At 39.8% G+C, this 27,802-nt stretch overlaps 1 protein-coding gene across 2 annotated transcripts in view; it reads right to left on the bottom strand.

The window, feature by feature from the left end:
• Positions 1-6,100: 6,100 nt before the first annotated feature.
• ZBTB44 (zinc finger and BTB domain containing 44) overlaps positions 6,101-27,802 on the bottom strand; it is a 71,587-nt gene continuing 49,885 nt past the window's right edge. The window contains exons 3-6 of one of the 2 annotated variants that reach the window (XM_082628388.1): positions 19,508-19,592; positions 16,899-17,062; positions 15,259-15,559; positions 6,101-13,489 (exon numbers count right to left, since the gene is read on the bottom strand). In XM_082628388.1, coding sequence (XP_082484514.1) covers positions 13,207-13,489; positions 15,259-15,559; positions 16,899-17,062; positions 19,508-19,592 — 833 coding nt within the window. In that variant the 3' untranslated portion in view covers positions 6,101-13,206. The remainder of the gene's footprint in view (positions 13,490-15,258; positions 15,560-16,898; positions 17,063-19,507; positions 19,593-27,802) is intronic. The other variant, XM_082628389.1, reaches the window with a different exon arrangement.

The following is a 27,802-nucleotide window of genomic DNA, read 5'->3' on the forward strand; positions in this document are numbered from 1 at the left end:
GGGTTTTTCCTTTGCTCTTGGCTCTGCTCACCCCTCCAACCTACACTTTACAGTGGGAGGGGAGCCGGAACATCCACTGACGCACACGAGAGCTGGGGTAAACCACTGACTGAGGGACTTCCCTGGCGGTCCAGTGCTTAAGACTCCGTGCTTCCATTATGGTGGGTGTGGGTTCGAACCCTGGCGGGGGGACTAAGATCCTGCATGCCACACTCGGCGTGGCCAAAAAATTAAAACCAAACTAAAAAACCCCAGTGACTGAGAGACAGTCCAGGTGGGAAGGGATTCAGCAAACGGGGGGAAAACCTTTTACACCTGGTGCCTGTCAAGAGAGGCAAATAAAGGGCTCCAATTGTTTGGCTCTGGAATGGCAGCTGTTGCTGACAGCGAGGGGTGGGGCACGAAAGAGCTTCTGGTCCCATTGTTTCAGGGCTGCAGGCCCAGGGCCCCCAGAGGGCGGGCCTGGTAGCAGCCCCGGGGAGGAGGTGCTGGGCAGGCAGGAATCCTGACATGGGGAGACCAGAACTGCAGATGGACCCTGACTGAAACGGACACCTCCCTTCTTCCCTTGCCCCTACTTTTCGTGTGTGTTTGTACGTATGTGTATACATCCGTGTTTTGTGGCACTTAAAACGTGCAAGGCAAAGCTAGGACTTCCCCAAATCTAATCTGTACCAGTCCCTCTCTCCTGGGACCACATGGAAGGCCCTGCCGTGTTGGACAGTGGATCTGAATTCTCACAGGTATCACACGGTCGTACCTGGGAGGCCGCGGGAGCTACGGAACCCCAGTTCTGGGTAGAAATTATGCGTGGATGTACCTGGCACGTGCTGGGCAGGACTGGATGACTCGGTGCTTGGCTTTTCCATGCATGTGCACGTTCCCCCGTTTGAATCTCATCCTTCCCCTAGGCCTTCCTTGCGGTACCTCTTCAAAAGGCACTTGATAAAACTTTCCAGGGCAGTTATGCCTATCTCCTCACGCGTCAGGAGGTTCTTGCGGGGAAGAGCAACCGTCTTCCAAAAGCCACTTGATGTTTCCTGCGTCAATGGAGATTACACGCTGGCAGCCTACACCTCATCTCTGGGCTCCGGGTACATAGGAGACTGTGAGAGTCAGTCCCCCTGTAGGAAAGGATGCGTCTGGGTATTTGATACACACAGAAGTCTCAAACGGCACCTTGAACTTAGAAGCCAAAAATCTGGATACACAGAACGAGCTGCGTTAAAAAGTTAAAAAATCTACAGCTGCTGCCGGTATCTGGCCTTTAAGCTCAGTTTCTAACTTAGAGCCACCTGCTCCTTGGCCTGTGTTGGGGAAATAGACTTCCTCTGAGTTTGTCCAGGAAAAGACGTTACACGTGGAAACAAACTTCCTCCATCCTCCACGCTCAGCCTATGTCCCTTTTTAATCTCCGGGCACGTCCTGTTCTGCTCTGGCTTCTTCCCACAGAGAAGTGGGTGGGGAGCCCGGCCTCCCTCCTGAACGCGCCTGGTAGCGCCCTTGACCTTGTGGACCCTCACCTGCTTGGACCTGGCCATTCTCTCACCTTGGCCATCAAACCGCTCCCCTACCCACCCCCACACTTTATCTTCAGTGTTGGCCAAACCCCTTCCCCTCCACCCAGATGATGAACCCCACGAGGGCAAGGTTTCTGTTGTTCCGTTCCATGCTGAGCTTGCAGTGCCTGAAAGTGTCTCGTGTGGCAGACACTCAGTGTCTGTTGAAGGAAAGTAGAAGGAATGTAAGAAGCAGAGCAAAAGCAGGACGTGAGAAACGTCTTTGGAACTTTCAACCCCACCAACCTGGTTTAGTAGAAGCCAGGCTCTGCTAGGAAAGGGCCACCCAGCTAAGTAACGTCCTTGCACGACTATTCCTAAACCTCTCCTCACCCTAACTCTGAGCTCAGCTCTGGAACCTGGCTCAGAACTCTGCCTAACTCTTTCTCTATTTTTGTCTAGGACACAGAGTTCCCCCTCAAAAACAAAGGGAGTTCCCTTAAGAATTTGACGTCAAGTAAATAGCACTTGGAGGGCCTGAAATAGAGCTGATAGTGTCCACTGTTCAGAGACTAGACATGCTTAAGATCCCAGCCCCACGTGCCACCAAACCCTTCCCCAGACCCCTGCTCCAGTGCCACTCAGGGCACCTTCCTCTGGGCTCTTCCCTGAACTACTTAAGTAATTCCTCAGTGATCGCAGTTCAGTCTGTACACCTTCCCTCTAATCTACTTCATGCTTGTTCTTAATCTTTCTAGAGCAAGCTCTGATTTAGTTGTCCCTCTACCTCAAAAGGTGTGATGCTTTTCTATTTCCTAACAAATTCAGTTCAAGCTCTTAAAGGCCTCCTCTGATCTGGTTCCCATCTGCTTTCTAACATTTTCTCCCATTTTCTCTTTTCAGGGATGCTGTAACTCTCAGCGAATCAAACCACTTTCACTCCCTGGACATTCCACCTCTTGTGCTCAGTGCTGTTTCCTAAGTGCCTTGCCACCCCCATTTCTGCCAGTACAAATATCTAGACCTCTTTACAAGGAAATTCCAGCTCAAATGTTCCTCCTCCACGTAGCCTCCCTGATCCCTCCAGCCAGGTCTCTCCCTCCAAATTGGCAGAGGACGTGCTTTGCTGTTTCCCTCATGGCACTCAGTTATTTCTATATTCGTTTTATTTCTGTAAGTCTTTACTTCAGAAACCATAAGCTCCTAAGGTCAGAGACTTCATTCAATCAACCCCAGGCCTGGGGACACCTTGGTACAAGAGACAGGTATGGCCCTGTCCTAATGGAACTTAATCAAATGGAGTTTAGTCCAACTGCTTTTAAATAATCAATTACCATTGTAATAGAAGCACAGGATGCTTGTGAACCTAATAGGAAGTCCCAGCCCAGCATGGGAGGCTCTGGGAATGCTTCTTTAAGAAGTGAAATTTAGGTATGGACTTGATGGATGAGTAAACCGGACTAAAGGGAGGGAAATGGCAGCACCAGTGTTTCAGAGAACAATTTGGAGAAATTGTGGCCAGGCTGATGGCAGTTGTTCTGAGGGTTAGACTTGAAGTGGGAGTTGAGGCAAACTGTCAGGTACCATGTATCTTGGTGTTCTGTCCTGAAGTTCCCTGGGGAGTACCTCTGAGCATTCTGGTAAAGTGAGCTTATGACCATTTCCTGGCAACATTCAATTACTCATTCAACACTTTTTTGAGTTCTACTATGTGCCTGGCACTACAGCAAATATACAAATAGAAGACACAGTCCCTGATGTCAAGAAATAAATCAGGTGAGGGAGACACACTAGTTATAATAGGCAAGACTTATTAAGTGGCTACTCTGTACTAGGTGCTTGCTGTTCTAAGCCTTTTACATATCATCATTCCATTCTCATACCTGCCCCAGGAGGTAGCTTTACAAGACAGTGTGACTGAGACGTGGTTTGGTGTAGCTAAACAAAATCTGCTAGGGAAACAGACATGAGGGACCTTCAGCCCAAAACTGGAGGTAGACGGGAGTGGGGACTGAGTGGCAGGTTCCGAGAGGAGGTGAAGCCTGACCTTTGTAGTGAAAGTCCAACTACAACTAGCCAAGCACAGCAGGCCGGGATGGATTTCCCAGGGAGAGGGAGGCGGACTTTAAGCAGGGCAGTGGCCCGGTTAAAACATGACCCAGCAGAAACGGGGAGGATAGACCAGAGGGGGCCGGACTGGAGAGAGGGCTGTTTTTGTTTCTAGGCCAGAAACAACAAAGGCTTGAATTAAGTAGCAGCAGCAGGGATGGAGAAAATGACAGAAAATATTACCAACAGGGGTGGGAAAGATAATCCAGAGGTGATATTTAGGTAAAAGCACGCAAAGAAAAGCACGTGACCAGTTCACATATTTACCACAAGGTCACCTGTAATTGTTTTACATCAGAAGAATAAGTTAACTTGACTCTCCTTTAGAACTAGGCCCTGGCACAAAAGACAGAAACACCCATCTGCATAAACGAGCTCACGTTTTCTGCCAGCGTCACCCTCCCTCCAGGGTCTCCCCAAACGCTAGTGCCCCAAAGAATCGCAACGCCAGGACTGGCAGGGTCAGAGGTCCAGGTTTTTCTTCCCATCGCTGGGTCTGGGAGAGCTGAGAGCTGTATCAACTCAAGACTTCTCGGGCTGCAGCCCTGTTGGTGCCTGGGGGTTTCAGGGTGGATCTAATGCCTTTTTATAATGGGTAGGAAGGGCCCTATCTGTGTGGGTCATACATTTGTTATTATGTCACTGGGTTTCTGAAAACCAACTCACTCACAGTGCTAGCATTTTATAAACTGTGAAACACACTGAAAAGGAATGAGTACTAATCTTGTAGGTAGACTCATTTGCATTCAACAGAGAATTCTGTTTCTGGACAAAAGTTATCATGTACACAGGTCCTACCACATGTACCACTGCTGCCTGAACTGCCAAAGAGAGCACATCTGCCTCAGCCCCTAGATTAAGGTGGACTAGTGGAATTTTATTTGGTTGTGATCTTTTCTTCTTATGTTCTAAAGCAACTTTCCCAACAGAGCGTCTCTAGATGGCAAGGATCATCAGAGGTCATTCGTTTGCAGCTGGCCCTTTACTGAGTGTGTGTATGTGTATGTTGCTAAGCCTGTCTCACTTTTCAGGTTCTCTGGTCAATGAGACACACTCATTCACTTATTCAGTCTTTCAGAGTCCAGCCAAAGGCCCCCAGAAATGTTAGCTGTGGGGAAAAAAGTAGGCAACAATAGAAAGAAGGGTGTGGGACTGTATGGAGGCGCCCCACAAAATGACTCTAAAGACAACTCTGCCCCTAGCCTCTGCAGTGACTTGTTTGCTTATCTATAAAATGGGTGGGTATAAAAATTTCAAGTATTTTTGGTACAAGAATTCAAGTAAACAAATCAAGAGTTTAACAACAGTAAAACAGCTTTCCCTTCGTCCCCACGGCTGTTCAAACCCTAGTTCTCATCATTTTGCTGATGAGGAAGTTCTTTCTGGATTGACTATGCCCCATCTTAGTTCTCCCATCTGTATAAAAGTTTACCCATGTGAAAAATGAATTACATTACATTTTGGGATTTGACGTTTATGAGCAAGTTCCCCCCATTTAAACTCTCAGTACATTTGCAGATCTCTCAGTTTAGTACTTAGAACAAATATTCTGTTCAGAAAAGAATGCCCCAACTGTGTATCCCCAGTGCCATGCATCGAGGAGACAGACACACATCTTCCTTTACTACCTTTAGTATCATTCTCTGAAAGGAATTTTTCTGGCCTGTTATTCATATGCAAATCAAACTGTAAAGCACGAGTACTTAAAATTCTACGTTCTGCATTTATATGGATCACCTGTGGCTGAGGTAGCTACTGAGGACCCCAACACAGTTTGCCAGCCTTGAATGGTTTGGTAAACCACTGTTAAAAACACTCAACACACTCACTGAATGATAGAAAATGCTTCTTAAAAATTTGCCCTTTTCCTCCCTGAACTTAAGTGATGCTGGCAGCTTGGGGTCAGTGCACAATCTCCTTTGGCTGTTGTTCTCACTCTAGAGACCACTTATTGTCAAAATCCACAGCAAGGTGCATCTGTAGTTAGAATGCCCTTCCTTCAGGCTCTCACAGGCTCATCACCTAGGCAATGAGCTGCCTTCCCCCAGTAAGTACCATTCTCTACTCCTTGGTTGTAAGGTATTATTGAAATATCCCAAGAGGTCTCTAATCAATAAAGTATAGCCTCAGAAAGATTCAAGGCAACTTCTCAAGACATAACCCACCACTCAGGAAAGCAGCTCTGCACAAGATACCTGGCTCAACAGCTCCAGGATCTGATGACTTTCTCCAACTAGCCTCCTTTATATTCTTTTCCGTTTTAGGGATGGTGTTCCTGGACTCCTTGCCCTTTCAGCTCTTTTCTTACCTGCCCAGGAAGCTGATGTGTGTGCTGCCACGCAGAACACTCTCTAGTCTGTACAAACTCAATGGATGCTTACTTAAGGCGCGCCTTAGTCTCATGACTTTTCTTATCCACTTGACCTCGATCAGCACCACCAATTCTTCCTTCCAGCCAACAGTAAATAACAACAGCAGGAAGTTTTACTCCATAAAGCATTAATAAGATATTTTAATGAAGGGTCAGGGTGGGTGGGGGGGAACCAAACAAACCTTAGTCTTATGTTTCTATTCAAAGACACTTAAAACTATTTTTTTCCCTGCCCATCCCTTCTAACTGCAACTTTATTTGTGACCATGTAATAAAGGCTGGTTTAAAGTTTTTGTTTTTGTTTTTTAAAAAGTTTAAACCTTTTAAAAAAAGACTAACCAACCAGGCTAGCAAAAAGTACTCAATACATACTTTCCTTATATCAAACAAGCTAATATTTCAGTACAATGTAACTATACAGAATATATACGATACACATATATTCACAAAGCAAACACTATAGGCTCAGAACATATTTGAAAAAACATGATATTCACAGTGATTACAGTAACTCTAAAAATGATTGTAACATTGAAACGGCACTTAGTATACAAAAAAGTCACAAAAATATATATATATGTATGTAGTCACCAAGAACTATGGTTCCTGTAAAGTACTAATAGCCAGATACTAGTATATAAAATGTGAAGTTCTGACACTGTATACATTTTTAGGAAATAAAACAAAATCCAAAACCATTTTTGTTACTGTTGAAAGTCAAACATGCCAAATAACTTAGCTATGGCCACTGTAACCAAGTAAAGCCAAACTGGAAGGAGATGATAACTGGATACAAAGCTGGTGAACTTGGGCCTGTCACAGGTAAGAAAGTTGTACTGGTTCTAGGAGAGGGTAGAAGACGTGACAACACCCTTCCACATAATTTAATTCACATTTCTTCCCCAGCATCACCTTCCCTCCCCCAAGGGTTTCACCAAATGCCACTGCCCAAAAAGAATCATAATGCTGTAACTAGCAAGATAAACGTTTCTCCCAAACTTCCTTGATGTTGGGCTATAGGCGAATTTTAAAGCATGCATTCATTAGCTAAACAGGACCGCCAGTCACCCATCTGGAAGACTGTGGTACATACACACCTTCCTCCTAGGCTGGTTGTACTAGAAAGTACTCCAGTTTTTGAATGGAGCCAGATTTATATGTTAGCTCTGTAAAATATTGAGCTACTGTAGCAGCAAATACAAAATTACAGAAACTAAAAAACAATTTTTTTCCCTTCACATCTGTTTCCTTTAATCAGACATTAATTTCTTCTATCACTGAATTATGGTCTATCGTCTCAAATCGACTTTTTCATTATGCTGCTGTGGAAAAAGACAAGTTCAAATCCTGGAAAGTTTACATTTACTCTTAAAAATGGGAATACAGGAAATTTAAAGTAAAAAAAAAAGGTCTGTTCTAAAAGTATCTCTCACAAATATATATATTTAAATATTAAAATAGGCTACCTAGGATTTTTATAAAATGGCTTTTGAAAAGATAGCAGAGGCACAAACAAGCCATATACTATCTTCCAATTGGACATAAGGTGCCACAAGGGTGCCCTACAAAGAGGCAGGCAATCTCTATCTGATGCAACAGGAAGCACCAGCAACAAGAGAAAAATCAAATATATTATTGGGACCTGGATTGAAATCAAATTTTACTCTACAAGAGACTGTTGTCTTTTTTAAAAATATCTTGAAATATAAGCATTAGAAGCCATCACTTTGTATAAGGAAGAAAATGAATAAAGTTTATGATCTTACTCCTGGTCACCTGATGGCATTCATTTCAGTTACCTGAAAGATGAACAGCAGCGTAACTTTCAGTAATTTAATGGACCACTCTCAGTATGAGAGACTTTACATAGCATTTGTCAACTTGAAAACTGATAACTGAAATAAAAGAAAGCTCTTAGAGAAAACACAATTATAACCTAATCATAGAAAAGGTTCTTTCTAGAAAAAGCAGGTGTTTCTAGGGGCTGCATGAAAGGCTTCCCATCTTTAAATGAACACAGCCTCCACTAATACCAAGGAAACAGCATGTGTTTAGAGGAGATGACGGCTCCTCTTAATGTAGGGAAGATTGATCCTTCCTCAGCAGATGATGTACTTTGGTAACCTGAACATTCGTTTACAGGATGATTTTTAAACCTGTTTAATTGAATAATGAAATCTGGATATGGTTAGACCGGTATTTGGGAAAACAGGGACAATTTAATAAAAGTCATGACACTGTAGGCCCTCAAACCATCAAGCAGCAATTTTATCAATAAATCATTACAACTGAGCCTAGGGCTTTAAGTTTACTCAGCAAAATCAGTCAGTTTACAAGAGAAAGGCAATCATCAAAGAATCAGATTTTATAAACCAGGCACTTCAAACTGAAATTTAAAAATTTTAAGTCTTTAAAAAATTTTTTAAAAAAGTTTTTGTTTTCAATCAATGGTCTGAACCCTTAAATTCTTCGAAAACTATTATGTACATAAAAACCTTGGTATTAGTTGGAACTGGCCTGGCCCCTAAGCAGAGGGAGCTATATAACTTGAAGCTATATAACTTGAAGAAGTAGCATATACACTTGAAGGCAGTCTCAATTTTTGGATAGTGCCAAATTGAGAGGCCAGTAACATCATCGCCTGACATCTCTGCAGAGACTATTTGTAAAGATGTGGAGCTATTACTTTTTTTTAATCATAAAAATATAATCACTATGATGTAGTAGAAATATCTGTGTCAAGTATGAAGTTAAAAAAAAAAAGTACAACTATGATGTCACCAAGAGTCTTCATCCCATAATCTGACATAGGCTTAACTCCCCATTAATAAATCTCAACATATTTATAATCTAAAAATGAAATACCCATAAACTGTCTGCTCCTTAGTTGAACCTGGAAATTGGTTCAACTCTACTTCATTGTTAATGTGAACCATTATTGCTTTTGGCAAATTAGTCTTGCTGAGGACCTTCCAAATAAAAATACCCTATGGTCACCAACATGTTGTCAAGCAAAAATGACACTGAAAGATAAAAAAGGGTATAGGCAAAATACGGAATAACTTAAATTTTGACGATTTGAGCCTAAAGCCTGGAGGAGTATGCTTAGCTATAAATATTCCTCATAGACATAGTTAATGTAATGGAGCACCCCCCATTCTGTACCACTGATTTAGAAAAGAAAATCATGTTTGTATACATGCTTCTCTCAGTAACTTTCAAAATCTAAATATATTATAAATAAATCATCTTACGTCAATAACTTACACTGAAAACCACATTTACTACCTTTTAGCAACTTTGGGTCGCTTCCAGATGTGAACTTTACTAGTTTTTTCCCTCCCAATTAATATTAATAACTAGAAAACTATTCTCCCTCATTTAGTCGTATACTCCAGAGCTTCACATTTTCTAGATGGGTGAAAATAGAGTAAGTGCCACACAAAAGTTTCTACTTCTCTTCATCAATTCCTTAAATCTCAAAGCCCTTTCAGGTACAATATTATAATTTTAGGACTGTTCACTCATCAAGTAATAAGAATAATTCTCTCCATGTGGTATATACTAGTACAAACTGCCACTACCTTAGAAAGTAATGTACTTCTCAGGGGCTACAAAGCTAAAAGAAACTAAACCATGATCTGAGAATCTTCCAAATAAAAGCCACTAAGCTAGATAACTCATCTCTATTTAGATTAAGTATGAGAATAAAAAATAATAAGAGATAAAATAAAAGACCGAGAAGACTTAATACAACTTCCAAAGGCTCCCAGGGAACCATTTACACATCCGGAGAGACTGGCTCAGTAGTTAGACGGTAACAGAAGTTACCAATGATAAGTATATTAGATGTGCTGGCTGGTTCATTCCACTTGGTAACATATTTTAACAAAATGGAAGGTTTTTTTTTTTAAAACCAAAGGGCATGTGTCATAACATGGAACCAGAATGTAAGTTCTGTAAGCCAGAATGGTTGCTGAAATGTTAAAATGTAAGAATGAATGAAGCTATTTAAACATTTTAGTACACTTTTGCCTCACTGAAAGTGAGAACTTTAAAAACTGGCAATGTAACTAAATATATAACTAATTATTTAAAATGAAAATTAAGAAGGTTACTTTAAATTCAAAGTAAGAAATATCCATTTAAATACATTTGTGGGTGATAACCTCCATCTGCATCCCTTTCTCGAACTCAAAATTCAAAAAAATGAAAACAAGTATTAATGCTTTTGTTTCTGAATTAGTACAATCACTGACATGCTAGATGCTTCCACTGTTAGAATACACCCTTAAAAATGGAAAGAATGACTGCAGGAGCTGTAATATCCAGTATCACAACAAACATCTTTGCTCATTTCTAAAGTATGTATATCACACCTATTTGGTAGCTTTAAAATGAAAAATAAATGCTTTTCTTATATAAAATACTTGGTTTAAAAAGGCAATTTATCTTGCATCCTAAAATTCAAGCCCTTTAACAAAGTTACCCACCCTTGGGCCTTTCAGAAAGACAGCTATGCTAAAGTATTCTAAACTGGAATTTTTTGTATGTTTAGTTATACTGGTAATTTCTAATGGATGAGATAATATAAGTGGCTTTCATCTCTCTGCAATGTTTTCCATATATTCTGGTAAAAATTATACATCCAGGCATCCTTCTCTTAGAGGAATTTTAAATAAATCTAAATAGCACTATATACAATTATCCCTCATAGCTTAGTTTCCTAAAACAGATCCATAAGCTAAGTATCCTTAAACTGTGTATCAAGAAAAATGTAGAGCCTCACTGAAATAGAAAAAAAAGGACTCTGTTTATATCACATGTTAAGTACTAGTTAGTTACCTGTATTGATACGATTTGGGGAGCAGACAACCAACAATCGGCATTTTCACAGTAGATTCAAATGTTTCATAAAACTTGGAAATCTGTATAATTTGTAATTATCAGTGAAAATCTAAAGTTTCCATTTGGGAAAAAAGAGCCAGTCATGGTGGTAATCCTACATTCTGAGAACACAGAACACCTCAGAGCTGCCAAAACTGTGTAGGACTCTCTTAATACAAAATTCTCAGGACAGGGGGTGTGCTAAAACACTTTCAACCAACAAATTTCCAAATGGTTCTGATATATTCCTTCCCATTAACCCTATTTCTTTCCTCCTTTTCTTCCTTCCTCCTTCTTCTTCTTTTAAAAAAATAACTCTCAGAGCTGAGGGCAACAATGACTCCTGGTCATAACTTTACCGATTCTTTGTTTTCTCCTTAAGATTTTAAACTTAACTTTGGAGATTCATCTACTGGTGGGCACAACAGTTTCCAAAGAATCTATGTCACACTGAAGATAAACCTTCCTGACCTGTCCCGTTGAGACACAGCAGCACCGCTGTTAGTGTCACAGTCTGCTGAAGGAAGTGATCCAACCTACTAGTGAAGAAGCACAAATAATGCGAGGCCACCAGAATCTGTGTATGTTGATTTTCCTGAAGGTACTACACCTACGTTTGGGAGCAAAGAGGAAACAGCAAGTTCATGAGTGAGAAAAGGACCTGGAAACAAGTTACAAATAGCAGAATATTCTAACAGACAGAAAGAACATTAGCCTAAAAAAAATCTTCGATGAGTTCACTTTCCCTTCCTTTACGTTTGTAGGGGATAAAAGACGTTACAGAATTAGCCAATTAAAAAAAAATGAAACAGATCACTATAACTTAGGAAAATTTTATTATTAACCACTAGCACCCAGACAAAACTGAGATCTTGTGTTTTGAATAAGAAACTGTATTTTCTTTTTCTAACCTAATCAGGTGTTTTCATAATTATTAAACTTTGGGTATATACACAGAAAAAAAGAGTTACTCAAAAGATCATTGTTCATGGACTCATGAATATTTAGGATCAAGGTCAGTGATGCTTTAATGGCACCAAGTAAAAATGTATATTCCAGTCTAGAGTATCATATATATTTCAACTATAAACCATGAAGTATCTTTCTTTTCTTTTCTTTTCTTTTTTTAGCAGCAAGAGGTAATAGTCATTAATTTAAGGTTTTTAGTTTTTCTTTAGTCTTAACAATTCTTTTTTTTCCCCAAATAGATTTGAGTCATAGATCATCATTTTATAGACTCTCCTCTACTTCTACATTATTGCTTAATTGTGTAAAAACTATCCTAACTGCTTTTAATATGACATTTGGCAATGTCTTAAAATATTTTGGAATAAGGACAATTTATCACTGTCATATGGGTATTTTGTAAACAATTGCAGTTGGGTTAAGAATATAGCCTTAACAGAGAATTCTTTATTTTGTCCAAAACAGCAGAATAAAAACATCCTCAACAATACACAAACCTATGTATAAAATATAGAACATCTCCAGTATATCTCCTTTTCATGGGATCATGCCAAGTATAGGCAAGAGAAAACTGATTTAGGCAATGACCCAATTAGCCAGGCATTAACTTTCAAAGACCAGGTAAACAATAATTTTATCCAGAAAAGCAGTATGAAAGAGTTCCTATTCACATACTATATTCTCTGTTCCTGGTCATTTCATGCACAAGTTGACTATCCTTAACCGTGGTTCTTCGCCTTCTTTCACAGAAGAAAGATTATTTGGAGGAGTGGTACTATAAAGGTACAGGGAATACCTATCCCAATACCAAATTTTCACCATGAAAAATTATAGTGACAAAGCTTAAAAAAAAAAACACAAAACACGTGGGATTTCAGAAGTATATACCCTAATAATTTTTAAGAAAGCTCACCATAAATACTTCCAAAAACAACAGGCTTTACAAAAGACTGTACAATATCCTGTGTATAGGAGTAAACATCTATTCGGGCCATTTGCCAGATTCATTCAGTAATATGTTTCTGGTGTATGCTTTCATTTCAGGAAGGTCAATAATCATCTGATTTCTTCTTGACCTCATGATCTGTTGTTAGCCTACTCCTGATAATGGAAGAGGAAACTGATACAAGCTTTAAGTCAGCTGGTTCTCCTTAAGTCTCAAGGTTTCTATTATATTTCAACACCATGTTACTGTGCACTTACAGAAGCAATCTCTCAGTCATGAAAAATAAAACATCAGTTGCAGAACTTACAAAGTAAAAAGGGAAATTCTTTCCCAAACCCTTTTTTGCTTAAGAAGTTAAATTAAATTCAAATGTACAAGACCAAGCACAGGCACTTTCCAAAAATCAAAAATGAAGCCAAACCATGAAATTACTCAATAGTTACAGAAGACAGCTCTGATTTTGGGGGGTCCTCTCTGGTTGCCTCGGCACAAGCACTGGTCTTTGGCTGCCCTGGCATTTCCTCCTCTTTTTCTGTCAGCCCACCAAGAGACCCCAAGGGAAAAGTGCTTTCACAATTCTGGGTCGAGGAGACCTGTGAAATTACAGGCATCTGGACAGAGGAGTTGTTTTCAAAACTGTGTTCTCCAAGATCATACTGAACAAGGGTCTCTTCTTGCTCCTGGTTTAAGTAGTCCGGTACTAGGAAATCACTAGGTAAGAGGCAAAGGATGAAACAGGGAGTTAATTTTCAAGCCAGTAATAAATAAGACACAATACAAAGACCTGATTTGTAAAACAAGATTGGGATTTTTCATTTCTCTAATTTTTGAATGAAGATTAGAACTCAGGAATTTTCAACTTCTAAACTTTCCTAAATATACAAACCAAAACCATCCATTAGAACCAAAGTATATCAACTCTCCCTACCACCAAGAGAGATAAGATTATCACCTTCAGTGTCACACTGGACACCTAAACAGCCATACTTGTTCTATACAGAAGAGTTTTTGTATACAAAACAGATGGAAATAGCATGTTCATTTAAACAAAGATCATTTGAATAACTTATGCATAACCTTTCTTGGATTATACACTAATTATAAGGTATATAAACCTAGCTTTTTATTACTTCCTGGATATAAATTAGTTAAGAAACTAAATCCTCAGGCATAAGTGACCTTTTATATAATCTACTATATAGAGAAATGTAAAAAACTACTTAGATGCTTGATTTAAATCTTTACAGTTAAACAAAAAAAATTCATTACACTTTATAATGTCAATAACTAATATACTTAAGGTTATTTTATAATTTGTCCACTATTAATAAAAAAAATTGAAGTCTGCTCATCTGCAAAGCAATTTAAGATGTCCTATGTTATATTTTCTAAAAAGTCTTCAGGTGTTAAACAAGAGTAGAGGATAGAGGGCTCAGTACAGGGAAGATACAGAAAACAGGAGTGGTTAACTGGGACACTATTTTAGTCCTGAACAAAGTTTGTTATGTCATGTATAATCTAGGTTTAGTGACATGATAACCAGACACCCAGAGTTAGAAATGATTACATTAAACAAAATGTCTGGCTTGAAGAGAAAACAAAATCTATGCAGGAATAATTTACTGAAAAATAAGATTTAAAAAATGAAGGCAGTTAAAAATTTAAGATTTGATTTTATAAGAAACTAAGAATTCCTACAGATGTACAATTCTGATAAAGTATTAAAAATAGACAACAGAATTTTATAAATAGAGGAGACCTTAGAAATCATCTTTAAAGCTTACATTTTATCTTTCTCTACGTTTCAAGCTTCTTCATCTGTAAAGTGACGTGTTAAATCATAACACTAGTTAGTGGCAGAGCCAGAACTAGAACCTGATCCTTGGATACCCAATAAATCAGAAAGGTAACTCTATTATAAGTTCTTTATATTAAAAGCATGGAGCTCTAAACTGAAAGAAAAAAAGGAAAACTTCATTTGATGTAAATTATCATATCCATTACAGTTGGTATAGAAGTTTCTCTCTTATTATTTAAAGAAAAAAGAGAGAAGTGGTCAAGAATTTAATTAACATCCAAAGAGTCTGAAGTAATCCACTATCACTAAATATCATCTGACACGGTAAATTCTCCAATAAGGTCTATTTTAAAATGTACTACAGAATTACTTTAACCTTGTATTTAAAAAAACAACAACAAAAACCCACAAAAAAATCAAAACAAGCTGGTAAGTAGTCTACTTCTGTAGGAAAAGATTTCTAATGCCAACTATAAATGTATTTAAAATTGTTTATACTTAGAAGGATCAGCAAAATTTGATCAGATCAGGAGATCAGAGAATTATTGGATAGTGGGAATTTAAAAGGAATGTGACTGATTAGCTGGCAACCTGATAAAAAAACACAGCAGGCTGCCCTAAAAGCAGGAAAAGAGAGTTTAGAAAGCAGTTTTCCTGGTTCGGTTTTTGTTGTGCACCTCACCTGCTCTGGAAGTAGTTTGCTAGCTCTGACGCTTCATGGTTCAGACTCCTCAGGTGCACGATTAAATTTCCAGAGTTGGTGAACATGGCGCCACATGTTTTGCACTCGTAAATCCGAGGCTTGCGGATAATGTGCCGGGAAACCCTCATGTGGTGTTTATATTCCCCGAAGGAAGTGAAAGTGGCACTACATATCTGGCACCGGAAACAGCGTTTACCTTCATGCTTTAGGCGATGCATCTTTAGCGAGTAAGCCCTGGTGAACTTTTTCCCACAGCGGTCACACTGAAATGGTTTAATTCCTATAAAATAAAGCAAAACAAAATATTATCTAAAAACAAAATAAGTGGAAATGTCATAAACCTCACAGACTTCTGAACTGTAATTCAGTAGCAAGAGATGATCTGAAAAGACAAAAATCACCAGCAAAAATGAGTTCCAAACTCAGTATCTCAGAAAGGGTACAGAACATCTAAGAAGTCACTAGTGCTTGAAAAAAGAAAGCGAGAAAGAAAGGCACCATGGGGTGGGGGTAATCGAGGTAATATATACTCCAACGGATTTTTGAACGCTTCCAAATCTTGTATTTTATAGACTTCAAAACACAATTTAACCAGAGTATTTGAGCAGAGCCTAAATCTTCACATAAGATTACTTCATTTCATTAAAGTAGTGAGGTTTACATTGAGAAGATGTGAAAATGATCAGTACCTACTCTTCATTTCCTATCTCAAGAGAAAAATGAGAGGAAAAAAGGGAAATTCTAACATCTCTGAACATAATCAGTGATTGCAATAGAACTAGTACTTGATTGAGTTTTTGGGTATTTAATGTAATAGTGATGGAAACAATATGTAGAAATTAATATATGAAATATGAAGTATATTAATGGCCTCTTCCAATTCATTATCACAGTTTTAGCAAATAAACTTTCAAAACCCTTCAAAACATCATCTGCTGATTCAACAAAGTCATAGGGAATTAGTGTTATAGCACAGGGTTTGTTAGACCTATGTAGGTGAGACAGTTACACAGCTGAGAGTAGCAGTAAAGATTTCGTACTTATCAGAGGTCAGTGTTCTACCCACAAGAAGTTTACTGCCTTTATGTGAACACTTAAGTTTCAAATATGTTTTACACATCATTTATCCAAAATCTCTGACACCAAAAAAATACTACAAGGCTGACTAATCAGGGCACAGAGAAATTTAGGATTGTAGAATTAAAATTAAATTATTGTTATGAATTTTTAAAAACTTTTTATTTGGAGATAATTATAAATTTAGAGAAGTTACAAGAATAGTACAAAGAACACCAATATATACCCTGTTAACCCCATTTGCTTTACTGTATGTATTTGTGCTTTTCTCCCTCATATATACACACATGCATCTGATATCTTTTTCATTTACATGTTACACCCGACCCAAGTCTTAATGAGAATATTGATGCCTGTAAGCAAATACATTTCTGACACTGCACCAATTCAGCAATGGACTTATGTTTATCTGTTCTCACTAGACTTCCCAGAGATAAACTTTTTTCTAACTCAAAAGCATCTGTTTACTGTTTTTAAGTGGAATTTCAAAATAAAATGTTTGGGAGTGCTCATTTATGCCACAAAAGGGATGATGACATTACCTGAGTGGATGAGCATGTGCTGTTTCAGGTTCTGAATACGGGTGAATCGCACCCCACATGTTGGACACTGAAAAGGTCTATCTGGACCATTTGGACTTGGCCGTTCTGTGCTGCTGGTGGAAGGAGCAATGTAGAGTTGGTAGGGATACTGAACATTTTCCAATCTAAAAAACAGACCAAAGAAGGCAACCAGGCTCTGATTTTAAAGTTCAATAAACATTTCTGCACAACTTTAAATGAACAACAACAAAAAAACATTTTAAGACTTTTTGAAGCAGTTTAAAAGTTAGATTACAAGTTTCATTTATAACAATAGGAAAAACAATGTTATTGTCCAGAATGTCAAGTATCTTAAGTTAAGCAAGGTCGTATGACCAAGCACATATCATAAACGATTTTTACTTTAGGTATCCTTAATCTCTCTAATACTTTCCTTCCTACTACTGCTTTAATTCAGGCCCTCATCAATATACGGCTGAATTAGTAACTCCTTCTCTTTAGCCCCACACCCCTTTAATCCATCCTCACTGTTTCACAGTGATCTCTGGTTAAATCAGTCCCCTGATAAAAATCCTGGGATGGTTCACTGTTATCTTCAGAGTGAAGGCAGACAAGACTCCGCATGACCTGGGTCTGTGTACTCTTCCAGCCTCATTTCTTGTCACACTCCCCAAACAAACTCATACCAGGCAGTTCCTCCTTAACAGTTCTCTCTCAGTGCTGTGCTTTCATATATTTAACTTCCTTCACGTGCCTACCGTTTCTGCCTAGATAACACGCCCAGCCGTTTTATGAAATGTACCCAAGAAGTTACCTCCTCCTCCCGAAAGCCTTCTTTGATTCATCAGTGGTTTAGGTAGGTACCCTCCTATGCAGAGCAACAGACCCCTCTGCAGATGACTCATGATTATCTGCTTACTTGTCTGTCTTTAACCTCTTCCCCCTCCCCCAAAGTTGGCTTGATCTCTTTGAGGGTAAAGGGTTATTACGTTTCATCTCAATATGCCCACCACTCAGCACAGTATCTAGTACAGAACAGACAACCTCACTAATGTTTGAAATTAAGGAATCTAGGCATATTTCCATTTGTTTACACCTTCATTAACTTATTCAAATGACTCTGGTTCATAACCTGCTCTATCAGGTTTAGCTGTTCAAGAACAATAAACCTTGTTTGAGTTCTTTGAATCCTTCAGGTTTTCAACAAATATACTTTTTAAGTCTGTCCCGGACTCTAAGAGGAGGAGTTAATTCAGTGAAGTCTATATTCAGTGGTCAGAGACAGACAATAAACACTCGAGAAAATGATCAGAACAGAGAATTAAAACAGAGTGGTCCAATAGCGATCGGTGCTGTTTTACTTTAGACTGGTGGTCAGGAAAATCTTCCTTGAGAACTGACACTTAGACAGTGATCTGAAGATTCAGGAAAGAGTGAGCAATGTGGAAATTAGGGGAGAAAGCATTTCAGGCAGAGTAAAGGCCCTAAAATGGCAGACAGGCCCCAAAGCCAGAAAAAATATGGACTAGAAATATTCTAGGAACTGAAAGAAGGCCAGCATGGCTGGATGTGGTATGCAAGGAGGAGTATGGTCTGAAGGAAGTCCCATCAGGTAGGCCTTTAAAGGCACAGTGAGGAGTTTAGATTTTAAGTGTGAATCTACTGGAGAATTTTAAGAATCTGCTACTTAGAACAGCAACATAATCTGACTTAATTTAAAAAACAAAATCATTCTGGCTGCTACATGGAGAATGACTGGAGTAGGGGAGAAGGAAATCAGGGGCCAGTTGAAGGTTACTGTAGTAAAGGCGAAAGACGGTGGTGACCTGGGCTGGGGGGGTAGTAGCAGAGCTGGAGGGGAAGTGGACTGAGAAGGAGGAGAAGTATGTTTTGGATGCAGAGCTGACAGGGCTTGCTTAAAGATTAAATATGGTGGTGGGAGGTGAGGGAAAGAAGGATCAAGTATAATTCCCAGAGACAATGCTTGGGAAACTGGGGGGATGATGGTGCTGTTTACCGAGACAGGAGGACTGGAGGAGCAGGTCTGAGGGGAGGGAAAGGCTACAGTTCTGTCTTGGCCATATATTAAGTCTTGGCCCTGCTACATCTATGTGAAAATTATCAAGCAGGAAGGGTCAATGTGAAGATAATGACTTGGGAACCATGAGTATCTAGATAAGGGTTTGATACACTTTTCTGGTAGCAGGTCAAATGTAATTATTTTCGGCTTTGCACACCACATGATCTGTTTCAACCACTCAACTCTGCCATCCACAGACAATATGTAAACAAATGGGCATGTCTGCGTTCCAATAAAACTTGATTTACAAATAAAGGTGGTGGCTGGAATTGGCCTGTGGTCCGCAGCCTGCCAACCCCTAATACAGATACTGTTTAAAGCAACTGGGCTGGGAAGTCTTGGAAATGCCAAAAAAACCCCCCTGTACTATAAGTTGACTAATTTATGTGGTTACCTGATGACTAAACACTACAGTAAAGGGAGGTCGCAATAAACTTTCCTAGAATCCCCAGATAGAGTGCCTGGATTTAGAGTCACGAGCACAGCCCTGACGAGAGAACGACGTGCGGCGTGCGACGTCAGTACTGACCGGTCGTCATCTTCTGCGTGAGCGCTGGTGCCGGAAGTGCTCTGAAGGGTAGGTAGCCCTTCAGTGACGCCTTCATCTACGGAACCTGTGAATGAGAAAGACGGCGGTCAACACTCTGGTGTAAGAAACAAAGCCAGGGTGTAAATCGTAAGCTGTGTCTCCAAGCCTCTGAACAGATTATCTGATGTATATACCCTGAATTACTCGTCAGAAGTAGTAGTGTTCCATAACTTTTCTACTTTTGTTTAATGTTTACATTTTATTTTATTATTTGGCTGCATCGGGTCTTAGTTGCGGCACACGGGATCTTCGTTGCGACGTGCGGGATCTTTTGTTGCGGTGCACGGGCTCAGTAGTTGTGGCACATGGGCTTAGTTGCCCCGCGGCAAGTGGGATCTGGATTGAACCCACATCCCCTGCATTGGAAGGCGGATTCTTAACCACTGGACCACCAGGTTAAGTCCCTGCTTTTATTTTAATTAAATGTTTATGTGATTTAAAAAAATCACATGTGAAACAACAGCGTTATATCACTACTTAAATTCTTTCAAGAGTATTTCTTTGATATAAATTTTAGAAAGAAGAGCAATTCAAATGTAAACTAAACAAAAATTCACATAAAACTAAGTAATGTTGCAACAATCATTTAAAGAAGCATTGACGAGTTTTGTTTTTTAAAACTTATTTTATTGTGACATACAACTTACTTGTTGTACACACAACTTCCACACAGAATGAGAAAGACAGCTGTAAGGTGAACACCTGTGAAACCTCCTCACAGCCCCTAAAACCCTGGCAGCATCCTGAAAGTTCCCATTACCCTTCTCTGATCACAAACCCCTCCTTTCAGGAGGCAACCATCAGCATCCTCTTTTCATGGTTATCATTTCTTTCCTTTTCTTCTTATCCTGCTTCCTTTTATTTATTTTTTATTTTCATTTGTTTTTGCCTGCGCTGTTCCGCTTGCTGGATCTTCCCTCAACCAGGGATCGAACCCGCGCCCTCGGCAGTGAAAGCGCAGAGTCCTAACCACTGGACTGCCAGGAAATCCCCTCCCCCTTCCTTTTAAAAAGTAATTTTACCTCAAATGCATGTTTCCATAAACTAGGAGTTGTTTTATGCTACAACACAGCTGAGCACCATCGAGGGTTGCTTTCACTCCAGTGGCAGAGTGGATGGAGCAAGTGAGCTTGGGACAGAAGTCAAGTGTAAAGTATTTACTATCACGCCCTCACCATGAAGAGTACGTAAGAGTACATACCATTTAATGGTGTCTGGTTTAAACTTTACATAAAAGGAGTCACACTGTATGTATTCTTATGTCTTGCTTCTCTCCTTCAGTATTGTGGACTTATCCATGTTGTTACATGTAAATGAAGTTAGATATTATTCATCATCTATCCAATTCACTCTTGATGGACAGTTTCAGGCTACTATGAGCAACACTGCTGGGAATTTTTTTTTTTCTTTTCGTTTCCAACCAGGGATTGAGAACGCATGCCCCCTGCAGTGGAAGCGCAGAGCCCTAACCACTGGACTACTAGGGAATATATTCAAGTAACAATGCACATACACATGCTTTTTTTTTTTCTAGGGTATCTATATCAGGAATGGACTTGCTCAGTCATAGAGTATGTATTTTTTTAACTTCATGTATTTATTGAACCCCTCTTCTGTGACAAGCCTGTTCAAGTCTTGCTATTGAATTGTTCTTTTTATCACGAGTTCTTTTCATGTTTCGGATACAAAATCTTTGTAGGTAAAAGATGTTACAAATATTTTCCCCTATTACATGGCTTGTTTTTTTACATTTTCTTTTGATGACCAAAAAATTTATATTTTAATTGAATTGATCAGTCTTTTCCTTTATGGTTATGGCTTTCAGAGCTTGTTTTTAAAAATCCTTCCCTATCTCAAATTACCTTATGAAAGATCTAGGTTTTGCCCTTGGCACTTGGGTCTTTTCTTTAACACACCTGCAGTTGATTTTGTAACGGAACACAGTTACTGGAAAGTCTGTCTCTTCTCCTCTGCTCTGCAGTGCTCTAAAAGCATGGGTCTGTTTCTGGGTTCCCTACTAGTTCCCTCTGCTTGTCTGTACTTGCATGAATGCCACACTTTAGTTACTGTAGCTTTATAATAAATCTTGATTTGAGGTGGATCAAATCCTCTCACCTTGTTCATTTGCTCCCTGAACATCTTGGCTATTCCTGGCCCTTCGCATTTTTTACATTTTAGAATCAACATGTTGAATATAAATGATAATAATCATTCCATTTCCCCCTTTCTATCAGTTTGGAAATTATAGTCTTTTCCTATTCACTTTACTGGTTGCTTTGGAAATTAGACACATACTTAACCAAGTCTAAAAACTTTTCCTTCCTCATGGACAACAGAAGGATCTTAGAACATTTTAACTTCATTTCCCATACACACCCATTCTTCAATTTACAAATTATTGCCTGACGTTTTACTTGTTTTGATAAAGCCCCTACTCTTTCATATAAGCAATGTTTGTCCACATCTGTTCACATGTTTACCTTTTTTTGCTCTTCATTCTCTTGTGTGTATTAAACCTTCCACCTGTGTTCACTTCACTTCTACCTATAGTCTATCCTTAAACGTTTTTTTTTTTTTTTTTTGTGGTATGCAGGCCTCTCACTGTTGTGGCCTCTCCCGTTGCGGAGCACAGGCTCCGGACGCACAGGTCCAGCGGCCATGGCTCACGGGCCCAGCCGCTCCGCGGCATGTGGGATCCTCCCGGACCGGGGCACGAACCTGTGTCCCCTGCATTGGCAGGCGGACTCTCAACCACTGCGCCACCAGGGAAGCCCTAAACATTTCTTTAGTGATGATATACTGCTGAATTCTGTTTTTCTTTGAGAATGTCTTATCTCCATTCTTGAAAGATATTTTCACTGCATGTAGACATCTGGATTGGTAGTTATTTCCTTCAGCATATTGAGGATATCATTTCACTGGTTTCTAATGTTATTTAAAAGTCAGATATTCTTCTGAAGATCATCTGTCATTAATTTTTTTTCCCGGAATCTTCTCTATAATGTGTCTAGGTTCATGTTTCTTTTCATCTTTTCCCAGTTTGGGATTTGCTGGCCTCTAATCTATGGACTGTTGTCTTTTGTAGATTCCGGAAAATTCTCAGCCATTCTCTCCTCTCCTTTTAGGACTTCCATCATACCTATGTTTGCACCATCCATAAACCTTACTCTCTTTTACACCTGTAGTCCCTACCATTGTCTGTGTGATGGTTAATTTATGTGTCGATGTACTGGGCTAAGGGGTGACCAGAGGGCTGGTAAAATATTATTTCTGGGTGTGTCTGTGAGGGTGTTTCCAGAGAAATTAGCATTTAAATGGGTAGACTTTGTAAGGAAGATCATCTTCACCAATTGCAGGTGGGTATCATCCAGTCTGGCGATGGCCTGAACAAAACAAAAAGGTGAAAGAGGGCAAATTTGCTCTCTGCGTGAGCGGGGATATCCATCTTCTCCTGCTCTTGAACACCAGCACTTCTGGTTCTTGGGCCTTTGGACTCGGACTGGGATTTTGGACACTAACAGGCCAGCAGTTCCCAGGCCTTCGTATTTGGGCTGGAACTACACAACCGACCTTCCTGGCCTCCACCTGGCAGACAGCAGACTATGGCATTTCCAACCCTCCATCATCATGTGAGCGGATCCCTCCTAATAAACCCCCTTCTGTCTATCTATATATATCCTACTGGTTCTGTTTCTCTGGAGAACCCTAATAGTTTCTCTCTCTGTGCAGCACTCAGGTGATTTCTTCTAATTTATCTTCTGATTCACCAATTCTCTCTTCTGCTGAAATCCCATCTGCTGCCAAAATGTTTGATATCCATGTTTCCTGCGTGCTCTGGTTGTTCTGACAGTGGTTACTGCCCTTGAAAATGATTTGCAGGAGACTGATTTGCTAAGGGGAGGATGAATATGCCCTCTTTCAGAAAAGCTTTCTGTTTGCCTCTGCTAGGTTCCTAGAGGGCAGGCCCTATCTAACCCAATTCACTGTTTGAGATTCGTTGGCCTACTCATGCAAGAAGCAAGCAGGATGTAAATCTGCAGGAGGCTGGTCTGTGCCCACCACTTCTCAGGGATGCGTTTTTCCCCCTTTTCCCTTTTCATCTCTTAGTCGGCCCACTGCCAAGGCAGCTGTTTCTAGAGTCCCCTGGAGTCTGGAGGAAGGGGAGCAGGTTGAGTCCTAGTGTTTAATGCGTGGGGCAACTTCTTTAAGACTTCACAGCTTTCATATGCTCTGGGGCGACCTCTGTTTCCCTCACTCTTCGACTTGATGAACCAAAGCCCTCTTGTGTTTTGGCAAATGTCTTACGGAAAAACTGGTTTTAGTGCTCTGATATGTACTTACCTCTCTGCGTCAGACTCCCCCCTAAAATTAACCTGGCAGTTCCCTAACCATCTTTTCAAATACTTTAAAAAGGTGACTTAAAAAGATCACGTTGTTTTCAGTGGGAGGGTAGATCCAACCAGCCTCGCCTGTTCTCATCAGGTACTAAAGCTGGCCAATGTCTTTACGGCGTGCGAATAAGCTGTGCTGCCCCAAGTGAACAAACGCGCCTCTGCGGCTGTGCAGTCCTTACGGCCAGCACTCTTCTGGTTGCAGTATTTTAATGAAAGCTAAAAGGTACTAACTGTAACAGCTGTACAACACCATATACATGTGAACATTTAATAAATATCATCTGTTAACAGATACATAGGATGAAACTTCCTCCCAGTGAAAATTTTGAATCCGATACTTCAGTTTTCCCCCTTGGAACACTTGAATTTGCTGACATTAGGAACCGAATACATTTCCTACTTAAGTAAAATTTTCCAAAAACCGAACCTAATCCCTTTTAAGGCATCCAAGCTTACTTTATTAAATAATTTGCACTAGAAAATTTGTGACAGTTGTATTTTACCTTGACTTCTTAAATAAATAATACTAAATATAATTCTTTTCTTGTTTCTTGATGACTCACTGTAATCATCAAGAACACCAATTGTTATACTGTGTTCTAATACACTGATAGAGGTTTTTGAAAGGAGACAAGACCCTATGCGTTTACATTCATCCCCAACTGCACCTCTATTCCTCCTGTCCCCTCACCCCCATCTCGCCCTTACTGGTGTGTGTTTGGCATTTCTGTGCATGCCTTTTCTTTTTCTCATTCCCTTACTATCAAAAAACATTTATGCTTTTCCCCTATGCCTATTTATCCAACTTATTCCTGATCCTTCTCATTTGTTTTTAAACCAGATGTGGGTTGGAGGACCAGATAATGTTGCATTTTGCTTAAGAAAGAGCTGTTCACTTGTCAGTATCTTCCCACTGTCACTTTTTTCCTTAAAGAGGGAACTAAACACTAACATTTCAATCTGTCCTAGGATTAAAAACCGGAAAAATCCCGGTATTTGGATCTGGTCACCATGGACACACAGAAAAATCTACTTTATAGTATTCTGCAGTTCTTCAGAACGCAGGCAACATTAAAGCTTATAGGTAAAGACATGCAAAAAAGGCCTGGAGGTGTGATTAGGGCAGGCCAGGAAGACTGATCTAACTGAAATTTGACCATGAAGTAAACTGTAATACTTTTAGGAGGGAGTGGGGTCATGGTGAGGTGGAAATGAAACCCACTGTGCTTTGGATTGGTTCTGGTGTTACCAGGAGTCTGCTTAAAAGGCTGGTCAAAAAGAACTAAAATGGAGAACAAGACATATCTAGCAGATGGTCCCTCTTAAATCTATTTCCATTCTAAAATATCTAAACCTTGGCCTCTAGATCCCTAATTTGATGGATAGTAAGCATGGAAAGTAAAACAAAGGGTACTCTCTTCTAGTCCATGGCACATTAAATGTGCCAAAAGCTAAAAATAAAAATAACACCAAGCTAAATTAAGAGTTAAAACGGACTTTTAGAAATCTATCCATACTGTGGACATTATAACACATAGTGTTATATCACTTATGTAACCATCAGCACAAATCAATCTTGTAAACTTTTTCCTGAGATGGTGGTTTCTGCCCATGACAGCACAAGTAACCATATTAATTTTATGGAATTTTAACTGAACTGATTTAATAGCAGGCTATACCAGCAATTTTACTTTGCTGAGGTGATAGTGATGTTTCTTAAATTATTAAAATGAAGTTTCCTTTCTAAACTATAGGGATTCTGGGACTTCCCTGGTGGTCCAGTGGGTAAGACTCTGCACTCCCAATGCAGGGGGCCCAGGTTCGATCCCTGGTCAGGGAACTGGATCCTGCATGCCGCAACTAAAAGAGCCTGCATGCTGCAACTAAAGATCCTGCGTGCTGCAACTAAGATCCAGCACGGCCAAATAAATAAATAAATAATAAAAATTAAATAAATAAATAAACGATAGGGATTCTGCTCTCAGTGGTAATGAGGACTAAGAATTCTGAACAGAACCCTCTCTCTTATAAAACAGTAAAGCTGATTTATAGACAATGAGCTTTGTATGTTAAGGGCTATTTTATCAAGAGAGAATCTACTCTCTTCCATCATTAAGGAGTGCTGTATGATAGCTTCTGTTCCATCAAACTGATTTCTGTTTTCGCTAACTATTGTTTAAGTACTTAAGACACTTGCAAAAACCCTTCTGGTGGTGAAAAATAATTACAGTGGTCCAGCCACTACTGAGCTTTTACCATGTTCCAGCCACAGTTCTATATGTTTTAAATACCTCATTTCATACTTGAGAAAGAGGAACTGGCCTGACACTGACATTTAGGAGTGGGCCTGGTATTCACAGCTAGGCCTGGTGTTTATTGTTGGACATAAAACAATCTTGCAGAACACCAGGATCAGACCCGATCACACTGGTCTCAAACACATAATTTTTTTAAATCACAGACAAAAACAAGGTCACTGTGCAATCACAAAAATACCAAACCTCCCCTTTCTAGCTAATGGAAGTCCCTGTTGGCTTTAGGTTTACTTTGGTCTGCATTCCTAGATATCTGTTAAGATTCTCAGTCACAGAGTTATTTATGCTTTCCGACATCACCAGTCCCCGAGCAAACCCCACTTACTTGAATTGGATTGAACAAACAATCCTTTGTTCTTGCAGCTGTCCTGAAATCACGTAACACAAGCCCAAATCCTCTAATAAGTCCTTTCTAACACCCTCTTACTGAGAAGCCCGAAAGACCCCATGGTGTGTGATCTCCCACACTTCAAATGGGTACTGAACTCAACTTGGTTAACCAGGTATGCTCCTGGTAGCCTCTGGCAACAGGGCATTGGCAGAAATGAAGGGCTCATCGAGATTTGGCTGAAGGTCTTACTGGCTTGCACCGGGAACCTCGACAACAGAGTGCATATCTAAAAGTCCTTCTGAGGTGCAACCTGCCTTTGGCTGGGAGGTAAGTTCATGCTCAAGTGAGCTCAAATATTTCACTGAAGCCTTTCAGTGTTGGGCTTATTTTGCTTTCCTAGAAAAAGGTCTTTGGGGAATATTTTGTTTATCCAGTTGGACTTGTCATTGTTCCCTGACGAAACTGTTTTCTGGCCTTCTAACACCTGCTCCTATGATCTATCTATCTAGTGTTGACTCTTGTCTACAAGAGAAATACACTGTAATGAGAGGATGGACAGAGACCCGATTAGTCCATCTGAACTGGCCCTGGAAGCTGAGTTCAGAAGATCTCCGACTGGCAAAAACATTTCAAAACTTTATAAGGTATGACATATGAGCCTTGAAAATATAATGGAAAGTGATAGAAGTCAGTCAGAAAAGACTACATATTGCATACTCCCATTTATACGAAATATCCAGAACAGGCAAATCTATACAGACAGTGTATTAGTAGTTGCCTAGGGATAGGGGTAAGACTAGAAGAGAGGCATTGTTAAGGGGTACAGGGTTTCTTTTCGGGGGGATAATTACACAACTCTGTGAATATACTAAAAACCACTATAGTATACACTTTAAATGGGCGAATTTTACAATATGTAAGTTGTATTTCAATAAAGATGTTTAAAAAAACCTTATTAGGACTTGACTTCAATTTTGTCTTTGTGTGAACTGCTTTGCTTAGTTTCAAATGCCCAGAACCAGGAGGGTTTCATCTGGTCCCTGGCCTCTGCAACTGGAAATAAAAAGTTACACAAGCATTATTCTTATGGACCACTGCAGTTCTCATGAGTCATCTCAATCTGAAACTGCATCTCTTCCAGGCCAAACATCTGTTTCCTTCATGTTTTCTCCGTAATCCTAACACGTTACACTTA

Source organism: Mesoplodon mirus, assembly GCF_964341445.2.
Source record: "Mesoplodon mirus genome assembly, chromosome: 7".
In the NCBI taxonomy this organism is placed as follows: domain Eukaryota; kingdom Metazoa; phylum Chordata; class Mammalia; order Artiodactyla; family Ziphiidae; genus Mesoplodon; species Mesoplodon mirus.